At 39.7% G+C, this 12,426-nt stretch overlaps 1 protein-coding gene across 1 annotated transcript in view; it reads left to right on the forward strand.

Annotated features, from left to right (window-relative positions):
* Positions 1 to 12,426, forward strand: part of SLC9A2 (solute carrier family 9 member A2) — a 33,902-nt gene that overhangs the window by 300 nt on the left and 21,176 nt on the right. Inside the window, exons 2-3 of the mRNA XM_014891837.2 lie at positions 5,503 to 5,966; positions 11,273 to 11,523. Of these exons, the coding sequence (XP_014747323.1) occupies positions 5,503 to 5,966; positions 11,273 to 11,523 (715 nt within the window). The remainder of the gene's footprint in view (positions 1 to 5,502; positions 5,967 to 11,272; positions 11,524 to 12,426) is intronic.

Below are 12,426 nucleotides of genomic sequence, written 5' to 3' on the forward strand. Positions count from 1 at the left end.
GGGGCGACCCTCCCTCCCCGCCGGTACCTGGCCGGGCCGTGGGACCACCCTCCCTCCCCGCCGCTCCCGCGGACCGGGCGGTCCGTGCCCGGCGCGGCGCGGACGGACGGGGCTGATGCTCCTCCGCGGAGCGGGATGCCCGGGCGGGATTTGGCTGGAAGAACTCGGGGTCCTCTCAGCTCGGAAGGGTGCGGAGGAGAACAGAGACGGGTAAATCCTGGGCTAAGAGGACCAGGAAACCCGGAGTTCACCCGGAGCATGACTGACTTTTTCTTGATCGCTCTGCTGTCATTTGAGCACTGTCTTCTTTTTTCTTAAAATAACGCCGGGTATAATGACAGTCTCTAAGCAGAACAGCGGATCGATGAAAAGCAAATATTGATGAGGGTAGAGTATGCCTCCTCTTTACTCTGCTTTTCCACCATTCATTTAGAGAAAAATAGAAAAGACAGCACTCTAAGAGTAAGGAAGGCCACCTCTTCCCTCATGTGGAAAACATTTGCATTGCATAGTTTCACTGATCTTTGTGCAGCTTATGTGTCATGTTTTCAGTTAGCTTCTATGTCCCAAACAGAGAAATGAGTACAGCATAATAATCTAAAGAATGTCAGGTAATGATCTGCTGGATAGCTATTTAAGATCCAGTAAATCTCTATGAATTATGAACTTTGTATCTTCTTACCTAGAAGATAATGTAAGGAATAAAGCTCTGGGAACAAAATAAGTAATTTTACCCACACTGTAGTTTTTTCATTTGGAACTTTGACTTTGCAGCACAGATTATCATAAAAAATATCATCATGCTCATTCTGATAAAACATTTTTATCAAAGTTAAAACTTTTAATCTTTGCTTGTGACATTTAAATAGACAGTGTCACAATTTGGTTATTGGTCAGGTAATTAAGATTGTGAAAAAACAAAACTTTGTACTCACCTCCTGCCATGTCTAACATCGTAGCTGGGGGCCTGATCCTTGACCCAAGTAACTTGGTCTGCTATCATTATTTCCTGCAGAAATGCTGTGTTGCAGCCATTAAGCAGGCATGCATCCTGATACATGTGTCTTAATGCATTAAATGTGTATGCTTTGTCTTAAGTATGCATTTAGGTGTTTGCAGAATCAGGACTAAGTTCAAATATGATACTCTCAAATATATAGTGAACTGTAATAATCAGGAAATAGGGAGTTTGGTAGAGAATTTAGCCTGTTGAGTAGTGAAAAGGAGCTGGCTTGTGAGTTTAGATAAAGCAAAAACTCTTGAATAAGCTAAAACTATTGAAAGAGTTTCTGTTTTATGAAAGGTTTTTATTAAAAGGGAAGTCATTTGAAACATGTAAATACACATAGACACAATAAGATATAATTTCTGTAAAACTGTACAGTCTCTCATGGTATTTTGCTAGTGCACAGGTATCTAGAAAGTTTAAAAAAAAAAAATTGTCTGACTGCTTTAATTTTCCAGTCTGATTCTAGTAAGTAAGCAAGCAAACAGCATAAGTGAAGAAAAACACATATAATTTTAAAATCCTTTCAGTTACACCTGATGCAAGCAAGTGTGGCTAATCTAGGGCATGCTGTTTTCAGTGCATGTGTGCAGAGCAATGAGGGCCAGATCCAGGAGTGGCCCTAGGTGTGGCAGTGCTCAGCTTCACCACACCTATCTGCAGGCGCCCTGACTCCAGGACTGGAATTAGGAACATCCAGTTCTTGCTCCTGGAGCTCTGTCTGTGCGTCCTTATCCAGTGAGTGCATCAGGTAAACCTTCCCAGGTCAGGCTCCCATCGCTCCTAAGTCACATTCCACATCAGATTTTCACTGGTTTATGCCTTCTTTTCTATTGAAAGTAGCCCAGATAGGCAGTTTTGGACCACCAAGATACCTAAATGATGCTCTGCCAAGTCCTGCTGGTTACCAGGAGTGAGCCACGTGTCTCGATTCAAAAGGATGGAGATGGGTTTCCCAGCCCATCTCACTGCCTGTGGCCCTAAAAGGGGCCCTCTGAGAGATGAGGCTCTCTGATGCATTCTTCTCCTCATCATTTCCTGCTGGGCAGCACAGGCATCTTGCCCCTGACATGCCAGGCAGTGTGAAATCCACCTCGAGACTCCCGCACTACCCAGGAAACTTCGGTGCTTAATCTGGCATCACAAATTCCTTTCTGGGGCTAGGCACTGAATGCTTACACTTGGCACTGCCGAATATCAAACCTTTATGAACAGATCCCTAAGGTCTTCTCAGCTGTGAGGAGCTCAGAAGATTGGGTCCTGTGTAATAACAGCTCTCTCAGTCTGTGAAAGGTCCCAAAGAATACTCAACTGCAGCACTGATTATGAATCTTTTAACAAATATGTTTTCACGGGAGTGCAGTGTCGCCAGGGCTGAAGTGTTCCAAGATTTGCTAATTTTTGTAGGAAATTTACCTGAAAAGTTTGTCTGATCCTGCCTGTGATCATGTCACTGTAAGTTTGGTTTAGAGGGAGCAAGAAAGGCAGCATAAGAAAGGAAAGCCTGAGGCTGTCAAGCAGAACTTGAACATTTTGACAAGGTGCGTTTTCACAAGGACGTTAGAAACATAGTGCTTTTTATTCCAGTAAGTGAGCACAATTTGAAATCTAATAAATTGCCTTGAATGGAATTATTTTATTACTACCTCTACTTGTTTCTTATTTTGTGTGTTGATACTAGAAGTGTGTTACTCACATGCTGATGGACTCCATAAGTATATTAGATGGGGCCATTGCACCTGAATATCCTGGAGTCTCTAAGCAGTGAGAGTAATCTACATAATCCTCAGTTTTGCTTAATTTTTATGCTACTAAACCTACAAAATATTGTGTTACCGATCCAGATTCCCATAATTTCTATGTTTAATCACAAATGCACAATGAGAAGTGTTTCTTCTGGCAAGTGAGTCGATACCCTTCCAGTCCTGCTCTCCTGCAAGAAGGTTTAAGCTGTTCAGAGGTGCTCATCTCAGTGGCATTTCCAGCATCAGAAAGCACTGGAATTCACTCCCCCCATAAAAGAAGGAAACTGGGATTCTAAGGATTTTTATCTTGAAACATACTGAACTTGACTTTAGATAAGTGTCCTGCTGCCGTTTTTGCTATGATATATGGAGGATGCTTACTCAGTAAACATCTTCCATGCTGTTGAAGCTGAGTCACTGCATAACCTGAAGCCCAAGGACAGGGTCAGAGGAGAAGAAAGTAGCTGTAGTCTTGCATTCATCATGAAAGTCTGAACATTCCTGTACTTCAGAGGGTCTACTCCCAGGGTGATCCTGACCCTGTGGCTTTGAATCCATCAGAGCAGGGAAGATGTCCCTTATTGGGCAGAGCATCTGCTACTGACTTGACATGCAATGGATTCTAAATCCTAGCTCTGCTCCTTCAAATCAGGAGCCATAGCCACTCCCTAATCACCCTCGAATACTTTTCATGTAGTCAGGAAATCTTCCAGAAGTTTTGATGCTGTTTACATGAATAAAAAGCATATTTAACTTTGTGGGAGTCTTTCCATTGCCTTTAAGAATGAGGTGGAATCCCAAATCTCTGAGAGACTATGGACTTTCCAGAGTGATTTGTAAAGAAGAAAAGATCTTAATTTTTTTATTCACAGTAAACATTTCATTGCCATTGTATTACAACAGCTTGAGATTTTTTGTTTTTGCCAAAAGCTGCATTTACAAAATTTCCCTTCTCTTTAATTTTGAGTGAGGAAATTATTGAAAATTTACTTTTGAAAAAGCTTTTGGCAAAACCTATTTACTCGGGGGAAACTTTCTGACCATTATATTGGAATTGTATTTCTGACACTGCAGAAACTAAGATGAATCATAAAATGTTTATATGGAGGCGGCTGAAAGGTGAAGAGGCAAGTCTCCAACTGCAAATTCTTGATTTTTCCAGGGTCATTACCTGTTCTGCCAACATAGGACATTGGTGATTCTGGTTTTGAAGAATGGCAATGAGTTTGGAAGTCCTTCTAATGAATCACATAGGCTGTGTTTCTAATTATTTAAAGCAGTCTGTGTTCATTCAAAAAGGAAAAAAATGCACTCTGAGCTTTTTTGCTTTTAAAAATACCTTTAATAGTTACAGAATATACAAGTAAAAAGTCCATAGATTAAAACAACTTTCCTCTTGCTCCTTCTTAACCATTTGTTTTTCCTAGTTATAAGTTCAGGCTTTCTTTTAACTGGGGAAAAAAATCTATGGTGAAAGGAGAAATAACAAAATTGATGTTACAAGATACATAACCCTGAAACTGGGAAACTGGATGCAAAGTATACCAAGATTGCAGTAATTTAACTGTTTCGACTACAGGTGTGATTTTTACTGAAATAGTTTTACTGAAATAGATGCCGTTATTACCACACCCAGTGTTTCCGTGCAACTCTCATTTAAAATAATTTAAATGCTTTTTAGTTAGGCAGGGATTGTGGGATCTTGTGGGTGTGGATCAATTTCTATATAATTATGTGGGCCAAATATAGATAAGGAGGAGTCTGGACAAGATTGGCATCACTGGGACCTGGAATGTGACCTTGGTGCATAAGGTTGATCATTCCATTAGATTGGCCAGAGTAAGTTCCTTCAAAACTTTTCCTATTCATGACCAGAATTATCCTTACAGCAGCCAACTTCTATATAATTGGAATCTTTACATCAAAACTGCATGGCTTTGAGAGTTTTAGAAGGCTGAGTAACATTCAACCACTAAGTCCTCATTCAGAATCTTTTAAAATTAATGTCTTCAGTACTTTGCACAGATTTTTATGAGAGAGTACTGACTCTACTACAATTCATATGATACAGAAGAATGGACATATTAATACAGGCTACAACTTATTGTCACTTTATGGAAAAACATGAAATTAATGTTTTGAAATTAATTTGAAATAAATTAAATAAAATTAATTTGGAGGCTCCACTAAAAATAATAATAACTGTATCTGTAAATGCTTCCTCCCAGTAGGAGGGGAAGTGATCATGGGTGACTGGGTGGAGGTTACATGTGCTAGTTCCCCTCACTAGCTTTGAGACTCTAAAAGTAAAAATGAAATTAAAGTACTCTTTAAACTCCTTTGTGAAGCTTTCCAGAGAGGAAGCAGTGGTTGGTATGATGTATCTAAATGTAATTTACCCTAGAGAAGTGTTTGGATTGTGTTTCTGGAGGATTCCACATTAAAAAAAACAAAACCCACAGTTTCACAGAGAGAACACTTGCACACAATTGTTCCATCCAGCCTAGCTGTTAAGTGGAATGTCTAGCTATTAATTTGTCTCTCCACCAAATCAATGCAATTAACTATGCTAACCAACATATTTGCCCTGACCCATTGTGGATGTCCAGTTCAGTCTTTGCAATGAAAATGAAATTGCCTTGCAATCGCTGTTTGTTTAGTATAGAAATGACAATAACAGAATCCAGAATAATCTTATGGATTCTTTAAAAATAACTGTTTCCCTTTCTTGTGTTTGAATTTCCTTTGAAGGCTTTCATCTCTACCACAAATTGCCCTCAATAGTGCCTGAAAGCTGTCTCCTTATTCTGGTTGGATTGCTTCTTGGTGGGATTATTTTTGGAGCAGAGGAGAAGTCCCCCCCTGTAATGAACAGTGATGTGTTTTTCTTGTATCTGTTACCACCTATTGTACTCGACGCTGGATACTTTATGCCAACTCGCCTGTTCTTTGAGAACTTTGGTACCATATTCTGGTATGCTGTGGTGGGCACACTCTGGAATGCCATCGGCATTGGAATTTCCCTGTATGGAATTTGCCAGATCAGTGCATTTGGTTTGACTGATATCACTTTGCTGCAGAATTTGCTCTTTGGCAGCCTCATTTCAGCTGTGGATCCTGTGGCGGTGCTAGCTGTCTTTGAAAATATCCATGTCAATGAGCAGCTTTATATCCTGGTGTTTGGAGAGTCTTTGCTGAATGATGCTATAACTGTGGTAAGTTACTTGATAAATGATTAATTGATAAAACTGATGTATGATTGTTTACATGCCACTCCATTGTATTGCTTTGTATCTGGTTGTTACAGTTTGCTACTAGATGGAAGTCAAAGAGTGCTAGTTTGTCTATCTAATTCTTTAAACTTTAGATTTAGAAACCACAGTAGTCTTACTTCATGAGAGTAATGGTAGCATATTTACTGTAGGAATTTTACTACTGATCACTCTAACTCCTGTATCTTTGTAATTCTATTACTTCTGTAATCTGAAACTGTAGGTTTTCCTCACCTGCAGAAATGTTGTTGGACAGGAAAGGGAAAGGGCCAGTGTGGGGTGTTGCAGTGTGTTAATGGGGAGAATGGCAAATCGTGGAGATGTCACAGGACCTTGCTGAGGTTAACTTTTTGCATATACCCATCCACTTGGAACTGCCCTGAAATCACCAATACATGTATCCCAGGCTACAGGTGAGATAAGACAGCCACCTGGAGGTAGTAATTTCTAATCATTAACTAGCTGAACTGGGGTTGTTGTGCTGACCTGACGACAGCAATCTGAAAATTCCATTATCCCCCCAGTGTCCCTCATTTGTACCTGATGACACTGTCTGGGGTGTTAGTGCTGATTATCCATGCCTTGAAGTCCTGCCCATGCCAACTATGTCCTAGCATGTTTTCTGTTTTGTGAGACTTAGAAGTACAGTTTTTCATATGTTGGAAAGATCAGAAAAACCCATTAATTTGGTCTGCACTTTCCCATCTCTGTCCCTGGCTTCATATTCCAGTCCCATTCTGTGCAAAATTGTCCTGTTTTCCCCTTTTCTTGGACTTTGCCTTTTCTGTTTTTCCCTTTTCATGGACTTTCCCTTCCTGCTTAACAGATGTATATATCATAATTTATTCTGAGCTTTGGTATTGATAAATTCTTGTGTGTCTGTGGGAATACTATATTATTTTTTCACTTACACTGCATGCTTTACCTGAATCTGTTGCTATCCAGTCAGCTGAATCACATCTCCTCTTACAGGCTTGCCTGAAAGCCTAGATTTTGTCATTAGCTTACAGTTAGCTGCCAATGCTAAACTGGTACTTTAAGCCAGTCCTGTAAATAAATAGGTGTACATACTGAATTTCAAAAGGCTTAGCAGTTCAGTTCAGCCGTGGCTGGGTCTGTCTCTAGTCACTCTAATGTCCACTTGTGCTATGGATGTCTATTCATAACAATTATTTTTTTCTGGGGGAAAAGGATCTGGTTATTTAAAACTTGTTTTCTGGTGGATTTTTCCAACCAAAATCACTTATTTCAATGACAAATTCAGCCACTGGGGCAGCAGTTAATACAGCATGATTTGCTAGGAAAACTCTGCATCCCGATCACTGGCATATTCATATTCATATTCATTCTACTTCCCAAAGGCAAATTTTTCTAAACTACCATTTTTTATGGGGGCTGGCATGGCAATTTAATGTGTATCTTTCCTGTAGGCATCATTATTGCCTTCTCTGGAGGTTTCCTTATGGCCTGCCTCCCCAGATGCTCTAAGATAATCTGAGGAGTCTGTAGGGACTGTCCAGTAATGAGCTGGCCTTACATATATTTATGAAGGAGTGAAAAGGAATGTAGAGTACCTTTGGACTTACTTCCTATCGCTTAAAGGTAGCACTTGGATAGAGATCAAGTTGTTTCCATGTACACAGAATTGGTCTGCTAATGGTTCCTTGTTATGTTTTTGCACCCCTGCAATCATGTGATTATACCTAAAAGGTTACCCAGGCCGTCACGGATTCCTGGGGTTGCCCTTAGAGGACCTTGCCTTCCCTGCCCACAGCAGATGCTGCTGGAGCAGCCCTTGCTGGGCCACTCAGCCCTGTGCTTGGAGGAGGTGATGTTTTGTTCTCTCCCTTCCCTTGCCCCTGTTTTACAGGGAGCTGACAGGATCAGCAACTAGCAGAGCTCAGAACCTTTCAGCTTTTGTCTTCTGGAGCCCTGGAGTCCCACGTGCCCTGGCAGGGGCCCGCAGTGGGATGTGGGGATGAAGTAGGAAAGGAGTTGAATGCGGGTTGGCCATCCATGGAAGCTGCCTAATTCCTATGGCCACTGCAATATCATATAACCAGCTACACAGATAAGCATTGCAAAACAGAGTGGCTTTATTAAATGTGCTTTTAATAGAATAGCAGTGTCATCTGTGCTTTTCTTTCCAGAGAACATGCTCCCACACCTTCATTTTGTATACAAAGAGAGGTGTGTTTTCTCGGGAGTATCAATTCTGCTCCATTTTTCAAGTGGTCTTCCATGCCTAATACTTTTTGCAATATGTCTGTGCATTTGCGTGTTCTTTTTCCCCCACTGGTGGAATTTTGGAACTTGAATTTGGGAGAGGACAATGTTTGACAATTGGATTCTTGATCAAAGTTGGTGCTTTACCAAAAAACTGAGTCCATAATGAGCAAGGTGATAATAAATGATAGGATCACAGCTGAGTGTTAGCAATTCAAACTCCAATTCTGGGCTTAAAATCAGAAAAAAGGAGCCAGTGTCATTAGAACAATATTATTCCTGTGATAGAAAACATTACAGCAGTACTTTGTACTCTGCATCTGCTGACAACATTATTTTAGAGTGCTTTAAAGTAATTTTAGAATTAAAAACTTAAAAACTGAGCTGATGAAAATAAGCAATTAGTGTTTCAGAGATACTCTGAGACAAGATTAAAAAGTGATCAGTGAATAATATTGCTCGGTGTGACCTTCAGTGAGTTCAACTGAAAGTTACTGAGTAAATGAAAATCTAGAACTTCAAAAAATCCTCGTTCTCACACCAAATGCATTAAATATGTGACTAGAGTTGGTGTTTGATGCACCTGGAAGTTTAGAGAAAGCTCAGTAAAACTGAACTGCTGTAGAGTAAAAGGGAAGCAAACCTGATTTTGATCTCATTTGCAACACTGTAAATAAAAGACAATAGGAATGAGGTTAAAATCCACATTCCATAGTTGTAGCTCCTGCTTTAACCATGGCTGAGGTACAAAGGAGAAAATTGGTCTTCTTCTTACAAATAATTTATGGCATTCGACTTGAGATTTATGAGGATGTCTCCATGTGGAGCAGTAGGCTCCATTCTATTTGCAGAGTGAATATTTTCTGTGAAGATGAAGTGAAAGGAACGTTATGGAAAGGCTTGGATAGATCAAAATTATCTGCTTCATTCAAAGAACCTTGCAGTTCTCTTAGTTAAGAGACTAGCCTCGTATATATTTATATAATTACTTTTTAAAATATAAAAAATACTATTTAGAACTCAAATTAAGTAAAATAATCAGCTTCCCTAATGTGTACCAAGAGAGTATTCTGCCAGGTCAAATTCTGTCGGTTTCTTAGAGAAAAACACAACTCTGGGATTGTCCCAAATTTCAACAAGTGACTCAGGAAAACTCTTTGCACACAACACAAGTCAACAGTATTTTTCAGTCTGTGATTAATGGAGTCCTGGGAGTCTGTGGAATGAGAGGTCCTTGTAAAGTGACCAACAAAGGCACTCCTACTGTCAGTAGGTTTCATTCTGGTCTACTTCTCTCCATGCAAATCCATAAGGTCCACAAATCAAAACAGGTGGAAAAACTTTGGAGCCTATGATATTTCTTTCCTGTTCTTCACAGTAAATGGCAACAAGGAATGGGGAAAAAAGGCTGGGAGTCTGCCTCAGAGCAGCAAGGAGTTTGTGCAGATGAAAAAGGACACTTCTCTCAAGTGGACTCATCCTGAGAGCTTCATTGTTACCAAATAAATAGCTAATGATCCTGCTCTTATTGTATTTGCTGCTTTGTAATGAAAATTACTGGTGACCATTCTAGGTTTGATTTGACCTTCTATTTCCATGCTTGCTCTGGAACATATTTTCTTTTTTCACTTTCAGTTTTTTCCTTTCTCTTAGCCCAAAGGACCCATAATAAGCCATGTCTTTGCATTAAACTTTTAGTTCTGTAAGGCTTACCCAGTTTTGACTAATAAGGGCTGAACAGCTCATATTCTGTCCTGTGAGAGAGAACAAGACTGCAAACGTGAGAAATCCTTCCACTGCCACCACTCAAACACCTACTTTGTTGGCACAATGCAAGTACTGATAAAACATTGTTCTCTCAAATCGCATTCGTGATAGAGAAACCTGTTGTGCTAACAAGCCCAGAGAGAAAGCAGAGATTTAACTCCTGCAAGCTGTCCAAGACCTTCACTGGCTCACTCACAGTGAACCCACTGTGATAGGAATAGGTGCCTGTGACCAGAGTTAGCTTTGTACAAGGGGACAGTGTGGTCACCCTGGTACTGCAGGGCTAGGAGCATACATGCAACATCAGGGAATGGTTACATCTCCCAAGTGGATCTGCAGATGGGGAAACCCTTTAAAGTTTCTTTAAGAATAAATGATTATATTAGTTTCTGTTTGGGAGAAACTAAAATGCTGGATATTAGAGAAATGTGGACTTTAGATTGTTCTGTTTCCTGTATAAAACAAAAAGGGTCTCTGGCTAAGAAAATGCAATAATCCCATTGACCTAGTTTGTTTTGGAGGATGGTTAATAAATGCTTTGAAAATTAAATTGGGCAAACATATGGCAACAGTTTTTTAATGGCAATGAAATCCAAATATCTAGAAATACTCAATATTTTTAACAGTCTTTAAATCACTGGATTCCTAATGGTCAGTAATTTTGAGAAAGAGCACCGGCTTAATGAATACCATGTTTCTTTTATTGCTTGAGGAGGTCACTGTCCATCCCCAGCTGCCTTTACATCTCTTCCTACCCCAGCAATTTCAATTAATTTGTGGTCTAGTTCAGTACTCTACCTCTCAGTGTCATGTAGATCAAACAAATTTGAAAAAAACTGATTTTTCAGTGGTTATGAAACTGTTGTTTTTTTTTTTTTTTTTTCCCTTCTGTTTTATGTCTTTTAGTCTGGGGAAAATCTGGAATGGACATTTGTGGAGAAATTAGGAGCTCTGTAGATAAATGGTTTTAAAGAAGAATTACATAGATTTATGCTCCTGGCCACCAGAACAGCATGGGTTAAGAAATCTGTCCCATTTGCAAAAATGGGAGTAATTATATTTATCTGTCTTGGTGTATCTCCCTGGTATATATGGATGAAAATTAATATGCCAGACATAAAAAACAGCATATCTAAAAAGCAAATTCAAGGTAGATAGAGACATTCAAAGTTCAGCATTTAAGCTAAGGAACATAATGACATGAAGGGAAATTAAGAATAGTTCAAAAAGATAATGTGCTTTCTTTTTCCTCATAGGTCCTGTACAATTTGTTCAAGTCTTTCTGCCAGATGCGCACAATTAAGGTTATTGACATATTCGCTGGGATTGCTAACTTCTTTATAGTGGGGATCGGTGGAGTATTGATTGGAATCCTTTTGGGATTTGTAGCAGCCTTTACCACCCGTTTCACCCATAAAATCCGAGTGATTGAGCCACTCTTTGTCTTCCTGTACAGTTACTTGTCATACATAACAGCTGAAATGTTTCATCTCTCGGGCATCATGGCGTAAGTACTCCAAACTTCAGTAATCATAGCATCCAAGTAAGAATGCCAAAGGAAATTGGAGAGAGGATCAGATTTTGCAAACCTTGCCCATGTGGCATTGTTCCACAGTGCATGGCAGAGTTGCTGGCTTGAGGATTTCCGGCCTCTTCCCTCCCGCTTCCACCCCATTCTCTCAGCTTGCCACCACACCAGCTGTGTCACTAAAACTGCTCATGGCATCACATCATAAGCCATATCTTTGAAATGTTCCAAGTTAAAAATATTCACTTGTATTTTCAGTGGCTTATTTTAAACCCAGGTCACTTTGGTGACCTGTGTCCTAATGTGACCCTTCAACTAGCCATAAGGGCATGGCTAAGGAGTGGTCCAGAGTGATGTAGGGGCAATGGTGGCAGGGAGGGAGTGGCAGTGGCAGCAGGGAACTTCATCAGCTGCCTTCACTTTTGATGCCAATATATTGTGAAACTGTGTTTAACAGTTAGTCATGTGAGCAGAAAGTAAGTACCATTCAATGAAGGCAATGTATATATCATTAAGGCAAACTTCTGCTTAAGGCACAATAAGGATTGAGTGAATATAAAATTTGCAGTCCAATGGTAATATAATCCTATAGTTTAGTATCTTGACACGTGTGCCTGTGTGTTACAATGTTCTCTATATACATCATTATGTATAAAATAATATTTTTCTTCCCACTTCCAACAGATAGAAATATTTTCACTTCTGGTTTTCCACTCCTTGTCTTCAGTAAAAAAAAGAGCACAGCCTCTCTCTTCACTCTGTTTATATTGTAACAACTTCAACATTAAAAAGAGCCTTTGTGACATTTGATATAATTAAATGTTTTGCTCTGGTTCCAAACAATATTTTTAAAGTCAACTTTCTTTAATGACTTTTTATTGT

Source organism: Sturnus vulgaris, chromosome 2, assembly GCF_052056855.1.
Source record: "Sturnus vulgaris isolate bStuVul1 chromosome 2, bStuVul1.hap1, whole genome shotgun sequence".
In the NCBI taxonomy this organism is placed as follows: Eukaryota; Metazoa; Chordata; class Aves; order Passeriformes; family Sturnidae; genus Sturnus; species Sturnus vulgaris.